At 37.9% G+C, this 22,358-nt stretch overlaps 2 protein-coding genes and 2 long non-coding RNA genes across 11 annotated transcripts; 3 read left to right on the top strand and 1 right to left on the bottom strand.

Moving 5' to 3' along the window:
- Positions 1 to 3,151: 3,151 nt before the first annotated feature.
- On the top strand, positions 3,152 to 5,206 carry LOC112173733. Its single transcript, XR_005802279.1, has 3 exons — positions 3,152 to 3,289; positions 3,890 to 4,033; positions 4,727 to 5,206. It is a non-coding gene; the product is annotated as an uncharacterized LOC112173733 (long non-coding RNA).
- Positions 5,207 to 8,891: 3,685 nt separating this feature from the next.
- On the bottom strand, positions 8,892 to 9,932 carry LOC112170953. Its single transcript, XM_024308217.1, has one exon. It carries the CDS (start codon positions 9,930 to 9,932, stop codon positions 8,892 to 8,894), a length of 1,041 nt encoding a protein of 346 aa, XP_024163985.1.
- Positions 9,933 to 17,122: 7,190 nt separating this feature from the next.
- On the top strand, positions 17,123 to 19,179 carry LOC112172712. The gene is made up of 6 exons (XR_002925335.2): positions 17,123 to 17,303; positions 17,444 to 17,524; positions 17,723 to 17,760; positions 17,998 to 18,039; positions 18,135 to 18,202; positions 19,086 to 19,179. It is a non-coding gene; the product is annotated as an uncharacterized LOC112172712 (long non-coding RNA).
- A 147-nt stretch (positions 19,180 to 19,326) lies between these two features.
- On the top strand, positions 19,327 to 22,334 carry LOC112172711. Of its 8 annotated transcripts, none has more exons than XR_005802043.1 (9): positions 19,327 to 19,596; positions 19,694 to 19,796; positions 19,881 to 20,005; positions 20,096 to 20,165; positions 20,275 to 20,396; positions 20,486 to 20,643; positions 20,806 to 21,176; positions 21,452 to 22,186; positions 22,320 to 22,334. XR_005802043.1 is itself a non-coding variant. In XM_040509199.1 (7 exons), the coding sequence occupies exons 1-5, from the start codon at positions 19,503 to 19,505 to the stop codon at positions 20,290 to 20,292; spliced, it is 408 nt and encodes a 135-aa protein (XP_040365133.1). In that variant the 5' UTR covers positions 19,327 to 19,502; the 3' UTR covers positions 20,293 to 20,396; positions 20,806 to 21,176; positions 21,452 to 21,907. The 8 variants fall into 8 exon arrangements, 4 of the variants coding, with proteins under 4 accessions (XP_040365133.1, XP_024165940.1, XP_040365132.1 ...); XR_002925332.2 differs by having other exon boundaries at positions 20,084 to 20,165; positions 20,289 to 20,396; XR_002925334.2 differs by having other exon boundaries at positions 20,084 to 20,165; positions 20,486 to 20,597.
- The last annotated feature ends 24 nt before the right edge of the window (positions 22,335 to 22,358 follow it).

Genomic DNA, 22,358 nt, shown 5'->3' with positions numbered 1-22,358 from the left:
AGAGCTAGTTATGAGTGGAAAGCCTTCAAACAATCAGTCCAATTTTCTGCAGAAGCAAAACTGGAAAACTGGACCTGTAAGGAGTCCAATAGCATTTCCGGCCCAACCACATGGAAGAAAGCTCTGAAAATTTGTCACAATGATCTACACTTATTGTGGATCATTTTATATGAAGACGTCGAAGGCCCATTTTGAGTTCTTGGTGGAGATATAGCTGCAGTAAAATTGGAGCAGTAAGTGCTTAAACCTAACATTCCATTAGTGTTTAAGTGCTTAAACCTAACATTCTATTAGTGTTTTAAGTGCTTAAATCTAACATTCCATTAGTATTTTAAGTGCTCAAACCTAACCCATCATGATTTGTTTAAGGCCAACCACTATGGCTTGGTAGCCTATATATAGAGGCTACAACAAGTAACAAAAAACACAATTCAACAACAATCTCTAAGATTATCCAAGTCTCTCTAGAGCAACCTCTCTCTTTCTCTTATCGGTGATCACACTCCAGTCCTAATCTTCTCAAGAGCCGACTGTCAGTACCGCCAAACCCTCTGTCAATGTGCTTTGGTCCTAGTCTCCTTAGGAGTTGATTGTAGTACCGCGACCACAACGGTTACGGAACCAACCAAGCAAGGGTAACGCCCTCGCAAACCAGCTAAGCTAAAGTCACACTCTGGCAAGTTCTCACTACTTCCTGGTGATTTCGCTCTGCTTAACCTACAACGTTAAGTATCGACTTGGTGACACAAGACAAAGTCCTCACCACGAGGAACAAAAGACCCCCACGATGAGGTTGGTGCTCTCCTCGTCTACAGTCGCTAAAAAAAAGTGAGGTCAAGGGACACCCCCAACGACCGCACCCGAACGATGCTGGCACACCAGCCAGAAAAGAGACTGTTGACCAGCTCAAGAAAAACTGGAGCCAAACACCAGGCCCAACCAACACTCCTAGGGCAAACCCTATATGAGACTGCAGTCAAGCCACCGCTGCAATACACCACTCGCCAGAGTTCGACGCTTGCACTACCACCACCACTGATAGCACCCTTCTAGAGGCCACCGCCCATACCAACAAGAAACTCGAATAGAAATGGATCCGATTCTAGTAAAAGGTAACGAACCCCACCACCATACTCGAAACCCAACTCCAACCCATCATCTACCTCTGCCAGTGAAGGAGAATCGAGAGTGGCACCGGTTCTATTGTCCTCCAACAACAACAGCTGATCCCAGCCAAGACAAAGAGTGCCACATCAAATGGAAAACCCAGCCTCTTGTAATAGCAATTCCATATGCGACCAGATCCATCAAGTTTCCAACGCGACCCAGCCGTTATAGCCCAGGACGGTTGCAGACACCAAGCGACGCCATTCACTTCACCCACAAGCACACCTCTGTAGAGCCGGTCAAACACCAGATCAACATCACTTTCTCCATCAGAAGCTTGAGAGTGAAAATTAGGCAGGTTTCGAAGACAAGCCTGTCTTCATCACCACAGTTTGGACCATAGAAGGAGGCAAAGCAATCCTTCCATATCGAAAGTACACGGCCTCCGCTAGCAGAGAGAGGAGGTGGAGTCGAGAGCTCTCTTTCGAGAGGCAACAATATTTTTTATTTTTTTATTTTTCTATCATTCTTGATTATACTCTAGACATTAGCAAAAAAAAAAACAAATGTCTTTAATTTTCTGATGTGTGGAAATATAAAAAAACCTAACAAAATTTAGAAGAATATTTCTTATAGTTTTGAAGAGTAGATGATACCATTGGAAAAAAAAAAAAACTTTTTGATGAACTTATAATTGTTATAACCAAACTAGAACTTGATATTAACAATTCTAAAGGGTAGGGGTATGATAATGCGTCAAACATGAAGGGAAAACATCAAGATGTCCTAAAAAGATTGTTAGAAATTAATCCAAGAGTATTCTACACACCATGTGGCTCTCATAATCTTAACCTTGTACTTTCTGACATGGCCAACTCTTGTCCTAAAGCTAAAACTTTTTTCTTTTTTTTAAAAAATAATACAGAATAAATATATACATAATTTTCTTCTACAACAAGAGTTGAAAAAATTTAGAAGATAATGTAAATGGTTTAACTATCAAAGCATTGGCTACAACACAGTGGAAAAGTCAGGTAGAAAGTGTCAAAGCTATTAGATATCGAGCTCCACAAATTAGAGCTGCTTTACAACAATTGGCAAATACAAATGACTTAGATGGTGCAATGGTGCATTGAAATGTGAACCAGAAATGTTAGCAGACTATGCTCTTGTAAACTTTGAATTTTTAAGACATGGTTATCTGGTATAATATGCTATATCCCGTTGACTTGGTTAGTAAAAAGTTACAATCTAAAGACATGGATATTGGTGATGCTATTAAATTGTTAGAATGCTTGGTTTTCTTTTTTTTACAAAGTATAGAGAAGATGAATTTACATCTACTATGATTTTAGAACCTATATTTCATGAAACATGTAGGACTTACAGAAGCAGTTTGATGAGAATGTAAATGATGAGCTTATATTATCTATTGAAGACACTTTTAGGATTGAGTATTTTTTATATATAGTAGGTCAAGCCATATCTTTCCTTCACATACAGTAGATCTGAACAATTTCAATTATGTGAAAGTGTTTTTAGTTTTTTATGTGATCTAAAACAATTAAAGTCACTAGTTAATACTGATTTGAAAGTAAAGTGTCTCAAACTTGAAGAGTTTCTCACTCCATGATAATGTTTATGATATAGATGGTTCAGAGTTGCATTTAGAATTATAATTGTTAACAGAAACGTTAAAGAGAGATTCTGAAAGCAAACTAGCTAGCTACAAGAAATTACCCAATTAGTCACGAAAATATTAGTGACAAACCAAAAATATGTCACCCATAAGGGTTTTGGTGACAAAATTTCGAATTCGTCACTAAATTTTTCGCTCTTTGAAGAAGCCACGCTGTGTGTATTTTGGTGATGAACAACATAAAATTAGTGACGAATGTTTCCGTCAGTGAAAGTGGAACAAATGCAAAACTGTGTCATTTTGGTAAATGTTATGAAGTTATCCACCAAGTCTGGCTCTCTCTCTAGTCAACAACTTTTCATTCATCCACTTTCTAGGTCTCTCTCTCGATACCGCCACCACTTGTAACCGAGCCCTAATCAAATCGCTGCCTTCCTCCTTCTAATCAAACCGCCCATCACTCGAACAATTTCCGATTCGGGTGGTTGGTGTGTGGTTTCTCATTGGACTCCTCCTGAGGCTTGATTGAGTCGACGAAGTGAGGTAAGGAAATCGATTGCATTGAATCACCAACTTTTCTTCGGCTCCGACTACTCCCACCCTTCGCACCTTTCTGGTCTCCTTCCTCTCTCCTCATCTCAATTTCTCTACTTTGCTTTTCGATTCTGCGATCTGGTTCGTGTAGATGTGAATCTGAAATGGTTAATTTGTATTATATGAATCTGAATTCATTAGAGCTTTATTCTTTATAGCGCCGGATTGGTTTTGGTTTGGGAATTTGTGATCTGAAGCATTTGTTTTGAGCTTGAGTTGACATTGGAATTGCTAAACTGAGTTTAAAATGTGATTCATTGTTGTTTGGTGCTTATGAATGCTTGATATGTGAAAATTTGTGAAACTATGAGATTGTCTTATGTTAACTCCATAGAATCAATCTGGTGGCCTTAGCCATTCAGCTGAAGGTTCTTACTTTTGTTTATAGATCCATGGTTTGGGCTGTATAACTTGTCGAGTTTGGCTTTGTTGTTCTTGTGTGGTATTGGATTTTCAATCAGGATATTGTATTACATTAGACATTTGAGATGATTGTTGCTTCATTTACTGGTTTGGTGGGTTCATCTTGTTTTTACTATTCTCTTACAGACGATGGAACTTATGCCACGAAAAAAGTTCTCATTCAGAATAGCGAACAGTTGGAGTTGGTGAAGGAGGAGATCCGAGTTTCATCACTTTTCACTCATCCTAATCTTGCTTCCACTTCTTGATCATGTCATTATTTCTGTTAAGGTTGATCTCCTAAAATTCTAAACTTTGCTTGGGTAATAGTATTTGCCTGCTTTGAGTTGAGATGCTTCATACTATTACTACTCAGCTTCATATTTGTCCTTGACTTTCCCTAAGAGAAACCATGGAACTGGAAACATATTGTTAAGGGTACTCAGGAATAGCTGGCAGTTAGTTCCAAAGTTATATCTTTAATTTGGTTTTTGACTCATTGTTATATCAAATAGCGTCACGTTCTCAGTTTTGAAATGCACACAACATGCATGTTTAAAAGAAGGGTAACTTTCAATTCTGGAGTTTTGAATCATCTCAGCCTCTTTTACTTATTCAGGTATAAACTCTGTATTGTTCTTTACATGATTTTGATATAGAAGTAACGTGTTTTTCATGTTTGGGCCTTATGATCATTGAACTCTACTTTTTGAAACATGCAGTCTCATTGATTGTGCTTTTTCGGAAATCAATATTTCCCAGGTTATTGGGTTTTGTTGTAGAAATTTTTGGCTTTAGGTATCTGACAATTTGTGTCTTTTTTTAATGTTTTGTTGGCATGGTTTTCTGATTTCGTTTTTTGGCTATCTTGGATTTGTAGGGTGGGTGGAGATCTTCTCCTTGCAAGAATAAAAACAGAAGGCTTTTACTTTCTTTGCGAGTAAGTTTTAGAAGTTTTGGGTCTAATTTTGAGTTTTATTGAAGCTTTCTGTATAGGTGAGAGATGAGTTTCTATGGAGAACTTGCGAATAGGGCTGTGGAGACTGATATGCCGGTCATGGTTCAGGTATTGAGGCCAAAACTCCCACTGGGTTTTTGTTAAAGTTTTTGAATTTATTCTGTTATGAGGTTCAGTTTTGGTGTGAGTTTTAATAAGTTTGCCAATGATAATGGTTCAATCAGTCTTATGATTCTGCATATGTCATGTATAAGTCAGATGGTAATCCATGCTCAAGAATTTAAAAAAAAAAACGTCAAGTTATGTCATGCTTGGGTGTAGAATGGCGAGCATCTCCATGGTTACAGTTCTGAGGAGGTTAAGGTATGTCAAGTGTCTCTTTGAGTGCTCTATCCTGGTATAAACAGAATTCTATCTTTCTTGAAGCAAATGCCGGTAATGTTTTATCAATCATGGGCCAATAATCTTAATTATCTTTATGCATGGAACCTCAAAGTGGGTACCGCTCTTGCTGTGTTTTCAATATAACAAAGTAGCATATCTGTTTATCAAGTTTACAGCTTCTTTGTATTATATATAGTACTGCTTTTCATTTTCCACTTGGCTAAAGACTCCTTTATCTCCTCAAAAGAAAAAAAGTGGGGAATAAAACAGGTCTGAGTGTGCTTATGTTACAAGTACTTTGTTCAGTGTTTCTCTTTCGCTCCTTTTCCTATCATTTTCTATATCATTGGTTAAAAAGAATATGTGCATATACTTATTAATTGCCATGGCACTAGTTCCATAGACATAGAGTATATATCTATTATATACACTAAATGACATTTCAATACAAACTCATTATCAGTTGATAATTTCTCTCTTCCTGCAAATTATCAAAATGATTTTGAACATATTTATTTTTATCACTTAGATTTGTTATCATCTTCATCATTTTTAGGTATGCTAAAGATCTTCCTATTCCTGCATATCTACATATGAAGTATTTTTCCTCCATTTAAGGTCAATTGTGATATATTTCCTTGTAATTTGTGTCACATGCAGTAAAGGTATTAAATTGTTGGAAGCTTCAAGTTTCATCTTTTGAGATTGATATGGGAGTGTTTTGTGTTTCATGTTACTTGACATACCCTCTTCTTTGGGATATTATAGGTACCTGTACAATCTTCTTTGGCTTTGCATCAACTTCTTATACAACAGTTGGCAAACTTTTTGAGCTACATTGTATTGCTACAAGGTTGAGACCCAAAGGCACCTTCCTAGTCGTGATGAGGATGATAATATTGATGAAATGAGAAAGAGAGGATTAGAAAGGATTAGAATGTGTACTAGGAGTTTCACATTTTGGATGTAAAGTACTGTCCAGTATTTACATATATTTGTTTTTTATATATGAATACTTGGTTTGTATTCACTTTAAAATGCAATATATGACAGTTGAATTGAAATTTATGCCAGGACATGCAATAAGCTATAAATTGATGAATATGAAATAAATTTTCAAATAATCAGTGGAACTAAAAATAGTGACGAATTTCATTTCGTCACCCATTGAGTGAAATTTGGCGGTTACCAAAAATTTGACTCCAATTTTTGAAATCAGTCCAATTCTGAAATAGAATGGGTGACGGAATATCATGGATTAGGTGACAAATGCATTTCGTCACCTAAACGTATTTTGGTGACAAACTTATCATTTAGTCACCCAAAGGAATTGGTCACACACTATAGGTGACGAAATTGGTGATGAACTTATTTTGTCACTCATACTTTTGGGTGACGAAATTTTCAAAATAGGTGACAAAAGTGGTTTGACACCAATTGGGTAAATTCTAGTAGTATAGAAACACCAACAAAAGTTCTTAAGTTTGTTCAAAGGTGTGATTGTTTCTCAAATAGCATGATTACTTATAGAATACTATTAACTGTACCTGTGACGGCAAAACTTTTCTAAATTGAAACTAATAAAGTCATATTTACTATTAATCATGTCACAAGAAGGATTGAATGGAGTAGCCATGCTATCTATTGAAAAAAAATTGTTCCAAAAATTTTAATATAATAATTTAATCAACAATTTTGCATCTCCTTGATTATATATATATATATATATATATATTTGCATCTCAAAAAGCAAGAAGATTGGTCAGATGAAAACTTCTCTTAGCTTGTTGTTTTATTATTAGGATTGTTTTTTTGTTTTTGTTTTGTTTATATAGTCTGCTATGTTTTAGTTTTTGTTTTGCTTTGCAAATTTTATTTTTATTTTTTTAATATAAAAAATAATTAGAAAAGCTTGTCTAAATTTTTGCCTTATGCCTCACTTTGTCACTGGACGACCCTGGCTTTACTATAAAGTTTATCCAAAGTTCTGAAACTATTAATCAATTGACGATTATCATATTACCAAAAACATTGTAATCCACAAAAATCATGATTTGTTGAAAAATATTTGTCTAATATTTCATGACTGATTACAAAAGTGAGAATTTTAACTTCAAATTACATGGGGTACTTAGAGTATCTTTAGCAGACTATATATCTTGGCTCTTTAGCTTTTGGAGAGCATGTATAACTTTTTATCAATTTTAGCAGCTGCACCATACTCCTAAGTGGCTATCCATTTTAACTTTTAGTATCTCGTTTTCTGTATTTAGGAGTGAAATAAGGTTCTGTACCTACATATGCATTTGCAAGCATAATTAGCTATAATGAGCCACGCTCGTTGTACCGCCAGAGGTACCAACTCTCACCAAAGGAGTGACCTACGAAGGCATGGCCAGGCGGGTTACCGCCTGAGCCCCGGACCGCCCCCAGATAACCGCTGACGCGCCGCCACGCCCCGCGCCAAGATAGCATTAGAAGCTCCAGACGCTGGGAATCGAAGCACATCAGTCCCACATTGAAAACAAGATGAAGATCAACCTTCTCCTCACCTATAAGGTTCTCTCCTCTCTCCTCATGAATTACGCATTTACTACTCACATATTGTTATGCCGCCTGTATACATCGACTAACTTAGGCATCGGAGAAATGAAGACCGCCCAACGCGGTCTCCCTCTGATGCCCTGTTTCTCGTGTAACAGCTAGCGGAGGCTATACATCAACCTTCGGAGTAGCGGTCCGCCCACGGGACCTGCGTTAAGTAAGAGATCAGCTATCGCCGGACTTTTAGCATTAACAGGTTCTCTTTTATTTTTGTTAATTTACAATCTTTCTTTTAATTCATTATATGTATTTTATAAATATATTTAAACTTTTTTTCATCATTCAATAAATAATATGAATTTAATTCTAGCTAAAATATAGATAACTGATACAGATGTATTTCTAAAATGGCTAGCCAAAATGACTTTTTAACTACTTTACCTAAAATTTGACTAAAAATGCAGAATATTACTAAAAATGCTCGTAGCAAGTATCTTCCTAACAAAAGTCACTATTCAAGAATACTTTTTGGTTTCTGTACATTATTGTTAGATAATTGGAATGTTGATTTTTCATGTTGCTTTAGTTAGTGAGCAAAGGCATTTGAGTGTGACCAGCTGAGCATGTTATAGGAATAGGCCTTTCCTTTTCGAAAATAAAAGTAAACAACAGAAAATAAAAGTGCAAGTAAAGATAAAGTAAAGTGCATGAATGTAAAGGTGCAGCAAATAAAGTGCAGGAAGATAAAGTGCTTGAATGTAAAGAGCAACAAAGTAAAGTGCAGGAAAGATAAATACCAGTAAAGAAAGTGATAAGATAAACACGTAAAGATTGATAAGTGTTGCTGAATTGTAGAAATATATTGAGAAAAAATTTGTGTAATCGCGTAAAGCGTTTGGTCGAGGACCTCTAACAATGAATCCTATGGTCCTTTTTATAGTGAAGCTAAACTACTGAATGAAGGAAAAGAAACAATCTCAGCCTTTACAGTTAAGACCGCATTGATTACAAATAGAACAATATTCATGTTTGTGATATCGTTATCAATGATTAATTCTATCATGAGCAATCAATCAGGTCTTGTAATTGATGATTGGCAATAACACCTCCTGATGCTCATTTAAGTTAATTGCCCTAAACTTCGGTAACGTTTCTCCTGACAATCAACCTCTTTGATGTGCCGCGGCTAATTATCCGCGGTCATTCATTATGACTTGTGGGTCATTTAATCTCTACCGATTTAATAACGGCTCTTTGCACACGTTATTTCTTGTCATCAATTGGACAATAAACATTTAATGTGCCACGGCTAATTGGCCATTGTCCTTCATTAGGCCTTGCGGGCCGGGTCCACCTATCTGCTACGTGGGCCTTGCCAAATATAGGTTCAAACATATCCTTCATTAAGAAATCTATGTCACTCATTTTAACTGCAGTGTTGGTTTTGGCCAGTAGTGAATCAATCTCGTTTACCACCTGATTAATGCGAAACTTAATGTTGTCCAACTCCGTAATGGATGACCTACTTTCTCTACGTATTGCGTCCATGTCCTTCTTCTTGTTGTCCAAATCCTTTTGTTTATTATCATAATGAGACATCACTAATGAATGCCCTAAGTTTAAAGGTACTGCAGAAACTGCTGTAAACCCGGCCCTGACAACATACTTTGAAGCAGTCTCATGATTATTAATACATTCTAAGGATGTTGCTTGTACTGACTCAATATGTGGATGAGTTGCAGCATCAGCTGCACATGAAGCAGCATCTGCAACATCAGAAGCAATTTCTGCAATACCGAAAACAATGTCTGCTAAATCGGGTAAGAAATCCGCACCTACAAGTCCTGCAAATACCAAACCAATCCCAGAAACACTCTTATATGCAAGACTTGTGTGTTTCTTCTGAGCACCAACACGATTCTTCTCTACATTAATCTTAAAAATTTCGTGCTCCAAATTCTTGCATAGTTTTTCAAACTGCGCAATCAAACCTTTGATCTTTTGGTGCAAGCTTTCAGCAGAATTAGCATGGATGTCATCAGAGGACTTGAGATTCTTCAATTTCTCCAAAATCTTCAGGCAGTACTCAGTTTCCATCTTATTTTCAAAGTATTGTTGAACCACATATTGTGTATATGAATGACCATCCCGAGCTAACTTCACGAACTTATCCAATGCGGAACAGAAATCCAGCAGCTGCTCACTATTGCTCAAGTACTCATTGACAACCAACTTAAAGCTCTTGTTGCAAGTTGATATATCCTGTTCGCATGTCAAGATTGCAGAGGCAGCTTGGCCATTCATGTAGGAAACAAATGCCGTCACTTCTTTCAGAAAAGCTAGAGAAAAACCCTCCTTCTTGCTTACGTTATAGACAGCCTCAGCACGTATTCTTATGTTGTTGGCGAGTTTCACGTCTGGGTCATCCTTGAATGATTTCAACTGTTCATTATGCTTCTTCTTATATGACTCCCATTTTTGCTAGTGATAAAGCCGACTACAAATCCCAAATTAGCTCACTACAAAAAGCAATATTTTTATTATATTTTAGTCCAAATTTATTCACATTTCAAGTGGTTAAGCAAATTATAAGTGCAGTACTGAAAAAAAATTTATAAAAAAAAAGACATAAAAACATCAATTGGCAATAGGTGGGGATTGAAGAGGTTAAAACTCTTATAAAGTCTAATGCAAAGTCTTATTATTTCAATTTGTCACGACCACTTGTATATCATACTGGAATGTTTATCATGCATTCATTTTATGTCTAATTGAATCAGAATTACAATTATTTTAAACTAAATTTACTATGTATGTACATTCATTTTATTCTATTTACATATAATTAAATCAATTTACAATATTGATAACAAATATGTTCACAAACTTGCACAGTAAAATTGTAAGTAGAGTAATTACCTCTAATATAACTAAGATTAACATATAAAAAGAACTCAATGTCATCACAGTGACAACTAATTTGTTGTCACATCTATAAATATATGTGTGACTTACATGTATGTACTATAGAATTTCTCCATGCCATATATATACTTCTAAGGCCAAAAATTAAAATCAAGAATTTTGATTAAAAAAAATAAAATAAAAAAGCTAGAACCAACTAGATTTTTTATTTTTTAGGGCAACGGAAGACTAATCCAAAACATGACGACCTCACTCGGTCAAGCATGAAGGGTACAAGCACCCCTCATATTACAATGCAAGCTCAATAGAGTACTAAAATCCAAAACAGAAACTCCAAAAAAGACTAAAATCCTAAAAGAACTACTGAAAATAAAATACAGAATTGAAAAAAACTCCCTAACCCTACATTGCCCTAGAATGGAACCACTGGTCTGAACATTTTGACGCCTAAGACCCAATTGGTGTACGTCGCAACACTCAACACAACCACAGCAACATTCGAGGAAACAGTACAGGATAAAGAGCAGGATAGGCCACTTCCCAGAAATCCCAAAACCAAGCCTGACCCAAGTGTTGGAGGAAAGGGGAACTTAACCAAATAGGCCTAGTTCACCAACCTGCATCTGCAGCCCAGATCGGTAGAGGCCCAGCAGCCCACTATCCAAACCCTTCGCCTCCCACCCCCAGATCGATCGGTTCTGGCCTTTCAGAAGATGCGGCCTCCGCCCATCACCGCTCCTGTGGCCGTCCACGGTCTTCCCCCATCAAGAAAGCCAGGAAACCTGGATCTAACTTGAGACCACCTGCAATTGAAAGAAGAAGACAAGATCCTACCCACGAAGCCTCCGGTGAAGCCCCGACAAGCTCTTCATACCTCCACAGAAACCAGGCCGGCGCTACTCACCGCCTCCTGCAATTCGATGCCCTCCGATCAACGTCACAAAGCACCACCAAACGTCGCTCGTGCCTTCAAACCTAGCACTGGATTGAAATCCCTACCGCTGTCCACGTACCCGAAGAGAACGTCGACGCCGTAAGACATCCTCTGGCAAGCAGGATCGAATCGACGTCATCGCCCTGCTGCACGAAACCCTAAGGTTCGGTATATTGAGCTCCGAAATTTCGGGAGCTCTGTTTGACTTCTTAGAACCAACTAGATTAGATGCACATAATGTGGTGAAAAAGAAAAAGATAGCGTATAATTTGATCAAAGGAAAAAAGATTAGATGTATATAATTCAAATAAATTGCTAAGAATCAGGATTTTATGAAGTAAGCTAGTTAAGTTCAGCATTTAAGAACATAATATTAATGAAGTTTCAAAAAAAAAAATCAACAAAAGGGCTTTAAAAATAAAAAATCATTCTTTGTAATAATTTTGTCAATGCCTGCTAGGCGTCCAAGTAAGGGTCATAACCAAGTCAAAAGGAAGAAATCAAAGGAAAAAATACAATATTGTTATAGGGAAACTGAATTTGAGAGGAATTTGATGTGTATTCTCATTGATAATAGGGGCCTCTTTATATAGAAGATTACAATGCATAGAATCTCAATCATACAAGGAAAGTAATCGTACATTGAATAGGAATCTAGATCCTCCTAATTTAACCCTATTACCACTAGAGCAAGTAACCTAGAGTTTGGGCCAAACACAAATTAGGGTTTACTTGAACACTCCCCCTTGTGTTGCCCAAACGCGGTGCTTCTCTCGTTGCCTCGTTAAAAACCTTGCCGAGTAACAAAAACCCAGTGGGACAAAAATAACCTCGGTCGAAGGGGAAAAAGAGCACAACACACCATTCACGATTCGAGACGAACATGTAGACATCTCCCCCTTAATGTCTGCGCCTCCTCCTGATGACTACGATCATGGGAGTTCGGATAATTTCCGCAAGCCAATTCTTGCCACATGTTTCTCGAACGTGGATTTGGGCAATGAATTAGTAAACAAGTCTGCCACATTGTCCTCAGATCGAACCTGGTTTACTTTGATCTTGATGAGCTTCTGTTGTTGCTGATTGTAGAAGAATTTAGGCGATATGTGCTTAGTGTTGTCGCCTTTGATGTAGCCTTGTTTCATTTGTTCAATGCAAGCAGCATTATCCTCATAAATGCTTGTTGGCTCATCTGTGGTAGACTTCAGACCACAATTGCTTCGAACATGTGTAACTATGGACCTAAGCTATATACATTCATGAACTGCTTCGTGAAGAGCAATAATCTCTGCATGATTTGAAGAAGTAGCGACTAAGGTCTGCTTTGTAAACCTCCAAGATATCGTGGTCTTTCCCATGGTGAAAACATAACCAGTTTGGGAGCGACCTTTGTGTAGGTCAGAGAGGTACCCAGCATCAGCAAAACCTTCCAAAACACTTATATCGTTTTGGGGTGGGGAGAGAGAATGCAGTCCACCATATGTGGCGTCCCTGACACTAGATGGGTCCGAATCCATCTTCTCTCTGTAGGGATAGAACAAGCCCATATCGATCGTACCACTTAGGTATTGAAAGATATCTTTAACACCAGTCCAATGGCGTCGTGTTGGTGCAGAGCTATATCTAGCTAGCAAGTTCACAGCGAATGAGATATCCAGTCTTGTGCATTGTGCTAAGTACAATAATGCGCCTATTGCACTTAGATAGGGCACTTCTGCCTCTAGCACTTCTTCGTCGTCATCTTTTGGAAGGAATTTATCCTTCTTTGGATCAAGACTACGGACGACCATTGGGGTGCTTGAAGGCTTAATCTTGTCAGTGTTGAAGTGCCTAAGCATCTTTTGGGTATAAGCTGATTGATGAATCAGGATACCATCTCTACGGTGCTCAAGTTCCAAACCGAGGCAAAACTGTGTGTTCCCAAGATCTTTCATCTCAAACTCGGAATTCAAGTGTTCAACGGTTTCCCATAACTCTTTGAGGGTGCCAATTATGTTCATGTCATCAACATAAACCGCAACTATTGCAAATCCGGAACTTGTCCTTTTTATGAACACACATGGGCATAGTTCATCGTTGACATATCCTTTTCCAATCAAGTAGTCACTTAGACGGTTATACCACATCCGTCCGGATTGTTTCAATCCATATAGTGAGCGTTTCAACCTTATAGCAAACGCGCTCCGTGGTTTAGAGCCACTTGATTTGGGAAACTGAATTCCATCTGGAATCTTCATGTATATCTCCGTATCTAAATCCCCATATAGATACGCTGTAACCACATCCATAAACTGCATGTTCAGTTTTTTGGAAACTACCAAACTGACAAGGTAGAGGAACATTATGACGTCCATTACGGGAGAATAGGTCTCTTCGTAGTCGATTCCAGGGCGTTGTGAGAAGCCTTGTGCCACAAGGCGAGCTTTGTATCTTACAATCTCGTTTTTCTCATTAAGCTTTCTAACGAATATCCATTTATGACCAACTGGTTTGGTGTTGAGCCGTATTGGTACAACATTGCCAAAATACCTTTCTTTTCGCTAGAGAATCAAGTTCTGCCTGGATCGCATCTTTCCATTTTGGCCAGTCAACTCTACGTTGGCATTCATCAATAGAGTGTGGTTCGATGTCATCGGTCTTAATAATCTCACGCGCCACTGAATACCCGAATACATCATCAATGATGATGGAGTTTCTTTCTCACGTCCCTTGTACACTAGTGTAGTTTACAGAGATCTCTACGATGTCAAGGATAGGTTCTGACATTGAGGCATCTCCCAATGATGTCTCTTGGACATAACCATAATCCGAAACATTCTCATGGGACGGATTTTGGGTATCGATGATCAAAGGATTTGTTTGTGCATCATTCGCTCTCTTTCTAGGGCGAGTATCCTTCGAACCAATTGGTCTATCGCGCTTTCTTGCGGGACCTGAGGCCATAGACGCCAAATTATTTCCATGCTGGGCAATGGCGCCATCTCCTGGTGTCACAGGAGTGGCTTGATGTCCAGTATTCGGAACATCAATCCTTGCAGGCACGTTTGCAGCAAGTATGTGTGATCTCGTCACTTTGGCAACATCAGAAAACGCATCAGGCAGAGTGTCTGCTACTTTCTGGAGCTCGATTATTCGTCGCACTTCAAGTTCGGACTGTGCGATATGGGGATCGAGATGAGACATAGTGGGGACAGACCACGACAATTCCTGTCGTTCCTGTTTGAACTTTGTTCCACTAAAGACAACTGGCGCAGGATACCATAGGTGGGTCCGAGATGTGCGCCAACATCTTAAGGTTGATGGACTTCTGGAAGCCATCCAAGAGCCTAGTCAGAACATGCTCTCCATTGAGCAAGCTACTGCTTTTGAAGCAAATCAAGATAAAGCCATCATTCTCATGACAAGGAAGATGAATGACCCACTCCAAAGTGAATACCTCAATGAGGAAGACCCAAGAAAGCTATAGGTTGAACTTGAGCAGCGATTTGGCAACGTTCGTGACTCTCTGCTTCCTGATTTAGAAGTGTGATGGCATAGCCTCCGCTTCTGTGATTTCAAGTCTGTGCTTGATTATAACTCGGAAGCTCCTTGTATCAAGTCCCTGATAAAGTTTTGTGGCCAAGCCATAACCGATACGATGTTGATCGAGAAGACTCTCTCTACCTTCCTCGTCTCTGCCCTGATGATTTCAAAGAATTATCGGATTAATGTGAAAGCAGGACTTATCAAAAGGTTTCATGAGCTTATTGGCGCCATGAACGTAGCTGAAAAGCACGACAACATACTTGTGAAGAACTATGATGCTAGACCTGTGGGAACTAAGTCTATTCCGGAGTCTAACTATAGTCACGCCCCCAAGGGAGGACGCAAGGAGCGAAACCCTAAGAGTAGGGACAATTCTGGACTTTCTGGTCCATATACTCGCCCTAAAGAGGAAGGAAATCGCCAAGAGAGGCGTGCACGGAACCGTGGAGGTCAACATGTAAAGAGAGAGAGCGGCGGAGCCTCCGGCTATGGTGGTGACGCCACCAAGTATAATAGTCGTCCAAATCATGCACTAAAAGCATCCCGATCAAGGGAGCCTGACCATAAAGATGTTTGTCTTCGATGTGGATCAAGTTCAACTTGTTCAGGTAACTCATCCTGAAAAACAGCACAAGATTAAGGTTAGTTTTGGAGGGAAAAAGGCTACCACGAAAAACTATTAAATTTCTGAGCGTAGTTGCTTCCAAGAAAATCCAATTCCAAGAGGAGTTTTGGATTAGATCGAAACAACGATGTATGTGGTCGATCATTTTCTTCTCAACAAACTCTAAGTTTGGAGGATTCTACAAGCTTCAAGCTTGGAGTGAGCACGAACCCCCACAGTTCGGCTATTGGTCTCCCCTATGAAGAAGAAAAGGGGGGTAGAAGAAGGGATGTTGGAAGTCCCTGAGAAAAAGAAGAAGAAATTGAAAAACTTCAAAAACAGGAACTTTTAGAAAAGTTTACCTTGAAAAGATGCCGGAATTCTTGACCGGAAAGGTTGTTGGCTGGGCTTTGCAGTGATACTGCAGGGTCGCTACGAGGATGTCGCGAGGACACTGCCGAGATGTCGCTAGGAATCTTGTGGGGCCGCTGCGGGAATGTCGTGAGGTCGCTGCAGGGGCAGCTGCGGGGATGTTGCGGAGATGCCCAGGATGCCACGAGGTCGCTGCAGGGGCAACTACCAGGATGTCGCGAGGACGCTGCGGAGATACCTCGAGGACTGTTGCGGGCCCCAGCGAGGATGCCTCGAGGTCACTGCGGGGCCGCAGCAAGGATGCCGAGAGGTCACTGCAGGGGCAGCTGCGAGGACGCTGCGGAGATGCCGTGAGGATTGTTGCGGGACCGCAGCGAGGATGCCTCGAGGTCGCTGCAGGGGCAGCTGCGAGGATGTCGTGAGGACGCTGAAGAGATGCCGCGAGAACTGTTGCGGGGCCGCAGCGAGGATGCCGTGAGGTCGCTTCAGGGGCAGCTGCCAGGATGTTGCAGGGATTTAGGGTTTTTGGTTTTTAGGGCTAGGGTTAGAGTTTCGTGCTGATAACGTGTTATAGAGAAACTGAATTTGAGAGGAATTTGTTGTGTATTCTCATTGATAATAGGGGCCTCTTTATATAGAGGATTACAATGCATAGAATCTCAATCATACAAGGAAAGTAATCGTACATTGAATAGGAATCTAGATCCTCCTAATTTAACCCTACTACCACTAGAGCAAGTAACCTAGAGTTTGGGCCAAACATAAATTAGGGTTTACTTGAACAAATATATATTTTTTTTCTTTGTATTTCTAACAGTGAGTGTTTTGGTTGGAAATTTTGCATGTATTTTCCAACAAAAAAAAAATCTTAACAGAAAATAACCCATTATTTTTTAGCGATATCAATCGTGGTCAGAAAAATAATTAGCAGGAAGATTTTCCTCTAAAGTAACATTATTTTTTACCTAAATTTACTATATACTAATTCTCAGTTAACTGTTCATCGGCTTAGTAACAGTGCCGGCTCGAGCCGAGCCGGTTATGTGAAAATACCGTTTTGCCCTTCATTCTTTGCTTGATTGCGATTTGCTGTTTGTCCTAGGTATAAAAGCCGTTGCGGTCAGGGAAGTGATTCTTTCTCTCTTCGTTCCTTCTCTTTGTTTTTGTCTCAGCTCTGCGTTTTTGGGTGAGATTTAGTAGATAATACAACGTGATATACGTTTGGCCTAGGTATAAAAGGTCTTGGGGTGATTGACGCGAGCATTTCCCTCTTTGTTTCTCTCTTCGTTGTAAGCTGTCGTCTCCGTATCTGGAGGTGTGTAGTTGTTGGGGTGCTGGGTTTTGCATGTTATTGTTTTATTCATGTTTATTCATGTCTGGTCGATTTGGTACTTATTTGTTGGGTTTGTGTGAAAGATTGTTGGGTATACGTCTGATTTAGTGTTTTTGTGACAGATTCTTGGGTGTGTGGCTGATTTGGGCGAAGAGACAGATTCTTTTGTGGCTGATTCTTGGGAGTTTCTACATGACTGAAGGGTGGGTACCGAAATTTCTGACTGTGAAAGTTCGTGTTTTTATTTGGTTCCTTTTTGCGTTAAGCTATTGATTTTGATTCTGCATGTTGGGTCTCTGCAACCTGCTTATGAACGATTGTATTGATTTTGATTCTGCATGTTGGGTTTTTGCAACTTGCTTTTTGCGAGCTAATCATTTACTATTTGGACCAATGATCAGGAATAAGGCTTGAAGCTTTACAAACATTGCAGCCTGGGGTGAGATTTTTGATATTTTTTTTTCCTATGGTATTGATTAACTTCTGCCTATTAATTTAGTTTGAAAATTGAAATGGGTTTTATTCGATTTGTTCATAATCTTCCTGGATTGTCAGATTTAGTTATCGATGAAAGGTTTATAGAGTCTGGGTTTGTTTTCATAGAGTTTGGGTTTCTATTTGATTAGCTCTGATGAGGACTTTTTTCTTTTGGGGTTTTGTTGTTTGTGGAGCAAAGAGAATAGGAGCTCTTGCTTGCTTGAAAGAAAAGAAGTGGAAGGTATTTGATCTATTTTGTTGTTTTCCTTTTTTTTTTTGTTGCAATCTTAATTTTGTGGTTGAAATTTTTTTTGGGTTCTGTATTTGATGAATCAGGAATTGGAGACATCTTTAGATCATCGCTGGATATAATTGTTTGTAATTAGAAAGGAATCTGTGCGAAGGTATTGGGTTTTTTTTTCCAATAAGATGAAATGTTAAGATGCAGAGTTTATTTGCTGTTTGCTTTAATGTGTGAATTTAATTGCTTTGTTCACTGCAGATAATTTACTTTGTTGAACACTCTTTTGTTCTGACTCAATCAAAATATTTAAAAAGGTGTTAGAGTGATATATATGGTTTAAGGTTATGAAACAAGGAAGAGGGTTAAGACTGCTCTTTTTGGTTGATCTCTTCTTTTCTGATGTTATAGTACTACTTTTGCCTTTGTTTTTTCACCTTCTTTTTTGAAGCAGTAAAATGGAACTGAAAAGCTAAAAGTTATACATATCAGGATTCTTTGCATACAATTAATTGCATAGAACTAAATTAGTAGTCAGATGGAAACAGGTTATCCATTATACCTTGAGAAATTGCTTCGTTGCTCTAAAAGGGTTTGGACTTTTTTTCCTTTTTTTTTTTTTTTTCAACTTGAATCAACTTTCATTCCTGATGTAGACTTTATCATTGATTCCTGAATTCAACTTTACCTCTGAACTACGTACATGAACATATTATACACTCTTACTGACATTTGGATACACTTTGAACTGTTTTATGTTCTGTGCCTTCAAATTGGCAACACTCTTTTTTTTTTTTTTCGATCACAGCAAGACTCTTTTTTTGTACTTGAACCTTAAATGCAAACTCATTCAAATCCACTTACAATTATTTTATTTCAATGGGATCCTTATTTATGTACTTCTGCAGGTCCACTGTAGACAGTTGAATCATGGAAGTAAATTCCTTTCAAAAATATCAATCTATGAACAATGTCAACAATATTGAAACGAAGTGCCTTCACGACTTATACCTTCTCTTCTAATACAATTTCCCTCTCATTTTCAGCCTGAACAAAACATAGAGCATACATTGCTTCGTCACATATGACCGTATCAAATTACTTTCAAAATTAGAGTTCATGCATCCAGACTGTGGAGACCGAAAAAGTATAACAGTGACATATACGATGGCCTCCATTATCTGTTAGTCAACGAAGAGGCAAGCTTTTTACAATTTTCTTTTTACAATTACCATAATTGTTTCAAAACTCTTAACATAACTTTCTTCATTTCTAAGTCTGTGCAGGGACATGCTATTCACGGTTTAATTGAGGAATCTGCTTATCCTTACATGTCCAAGAAAATGGAAGGACAGGTGTATGACATTACCAATTTCTATAACCGAAAACCTGTATAAAAATATAAACTTGCTGATCATGTGGTAGAACTGTGTTTCAATGTGTCAACAAAGTTTGAGCCTGTAATGGATGCATTCCCTCCAATCCCAGAACATTCATTTACCTTCCTTCATTTTGACAACTTGGAGGACCAGATGAGGACTCAGACAGTACTTAAGGGTATGTTTATCAGTTCTAAATAAACAACTTCTAAATTTATACATTATATTAAAAGTCAAATCATGCTAACAATTGTTATTTTTATTTTTTATGCAAGATGTTTACGGTTGTATCAAATCACTCATACCAGAACATCAAGTTACTGTCAAAGACACTGGAAAATTGGAATCAAAATGTGAAATCTTTGTAGAAAATTTGAGGTACGTTATTTCCAGATTACTTGATCCATTACATTTATTCAATGCTTTGACAAGAAATTGAAAACTACCTTTTGAAAAATGCAGGAGGGAGGATATCAGAATTACCTTCTGGTGTGACATAGCTAGAGAGTTTGATATGGAAAGAGTTAAACAGTTATCCCCACCAGTGCTCGCTGTATTCACGGGTTTAAGGTTGGCCAAATTCCAAGGTAAACATCAATTAAAAATAATGATACTGATTATTTTTACAGCTGACAACTACATATAATTATTGTTATAACTTACAGAATGGGTAACAGCAGCAACAACAGGCCATACATGCATCATGATCAATCCAGATATTCCAATAGCAAATGAATACAAAGCTGAGTGAGTCATTTTTATTACAACATTGCTGTATCAATCAAATCATTCATCTAAAGTCAAAATTCCAGCATTGGCATTTCAAAATATTAATCCCAGTGTAAACAAATTCCAGTTTCTCGAAATCAGGTGACAAAGTGAAAGGTACCTTTTAAACGGCCAACAACAGAAGAGATGATAGACAAAACAACAAAGTTGGTCTTTGAATTAAACACATTGGATCCAGATATATACATGGTATGACAAATGATTTTCATTTCTACCTTCCTCTAATTACATATTTGAATAAAAATATCTTACTTAAGTGTTTGCACTTTACATTACAGAATAAAACAGTGTATTGCACTGCTTCGATCCTCCAGTTTCCAGTTCATAATGGTTGGTGGTATAGAGGCTGTTCAAAGTGTTTTAAACAACTTAAGCAAAGACAAGACACCGGTAAATTAATTTGTCCTAAACATGATGTGCAAATAGCTGTGCCATGGTAAATCAACTAACAACCTTATTTCCAAACATTAATTGTACAGCTAATAAGAACATTACAACTTTAATGAAAACCAACTTCATTTAAAGGAAGTCCATGTCATAATTGGTTGAAATTAATTGAAATTTACATTCAATGTAACGCATTTCTTTTTGCCTGCAGTTACAAAGTTTATGTCACCATTCGAGATGATAATAATCAAGCAACACTCATTCTGATGGGGAGACAGGCAGAGCAGCTATTTGGCATCAATTGTCAAAATCTGGAGAACAAAAGACTGTATCCAACATAGCAGACACTACAAGAAGAGATTAAGAAGACAACTGATGAAACCTATCTCTTTGAAATCACAGTCAATCAATATGCCGAGCTGACGGTCAGAAACATTTTCCCAAGTAAGCAATCCTTTGCATCGATGGTGGAACATAGCCCAACCACTGAACACCAGAGTGGCTTCCAACTGAAAGAAAAAGAAACATTGAAGCAAGTGGAAAAGCTTTGTGCATCGTAGAGCCTGAGAAAAAAGCCAAGAAGTAAGCATTAGTCAATCTCAATTTCACTGTTTTACGTGTGATAATAACTTTTGCATACAGTTTTATAAATCTGCTATAAATTTGCGATTTAATTCTAACATTTTTTATTATGAAAACCTTATAATCTGTTCAAAGTAGTCAATGTGCCACACCTTATAATTAATTCCTCACAACTAAATATACTTAACTAATTTACTCTACATAGATAAAATGACTTTGATAAAGTGATTTACTCACCATATACAAATAATAACGACGTGTTCTTTGATTTAAAGCAAGAAGGAGACCAAGCGTGGAGCAATGATATCGGCATCATCGGTGTCATCATCAGTAAGCAAAGAACAACTTTAGAAAGAAAAGGCAGACTGAATCTAAATTGCTCCTCTATACACCTGTAACTTATTTTATCTAATTATACCTGCGCTGACTCCATTTTGTGTACAGCTATAGTCAGCGAAACAACTGGATCTTTTGGGAACTGGAGGTATTAATTTTTTGGTTAAACTCCAGTCCAACTTTTTGGTAATTAGCTCCAGTTGTTTCAGCAGTGATCGATAACAGATCTAATGATCTTTGAACAATGGAAGCAGTTAATTTTTTGGACAACCAATGCCAGCTACTCTGGCTGGGTTATACTAGCTTCCTTTGAATCAAATACTCTATCAGTACTGTATTGACTTAACTATCTGTAGTAATTTGTGAGTAATGTTTAAATTCCATTTCTTCATAAACTGTTATCTTTACAATACAGTTCTTTATTACATATCATATCACTTTAAAAGCCTGGAGTATGTTTTGCCAATTAGTCTAAATATCATGTCATATTTTGTGGTTTGCATAATCAAGCTTTTTCTAACAATTCGTTTCACTTACAAGTTTTCGCAGATAGCAGGACTACATTTAATCTTTGTTTCGATATGTTTTTACACCATTTATTGAACTCATAATTTTATTATGTTTACAACTCACAATCAATCATTACAAGATTTGGAACCACTACTTCAATCTCGGTATGCTTTTTAGATATTATTATTCCATATTCCATCTCTGTCCTTTGTTCTGTTCATTGTATAGTCTATTATTCTGAAATCTGAAGTATGATTGGTCATTCTCTTTATTGTTCACTTTATCTGTTGCTTCCAGATTATCGTTCTCATCAATCGTGCTATCTCCTACAATTGA

This window comes from Rosa chinensis, chromosome 6 (genome assembly GCF_002994745.2).
Source record: "Rosa chinensis cultivar Old Blush chromosome 6, RchiOBHm-V2, whole genome shotgun sequence".
In the NCBI taxonomy this organism is placed as follows: Eukaryota; Viridiplantae; Streptophyta; class Magnoliopsida; order Rosales; family Rosaceae; genus Rosa; species Rosa chinensis.
This window is presented reverse-complemented; position numbering and strand designations above follow the sequence as displayed.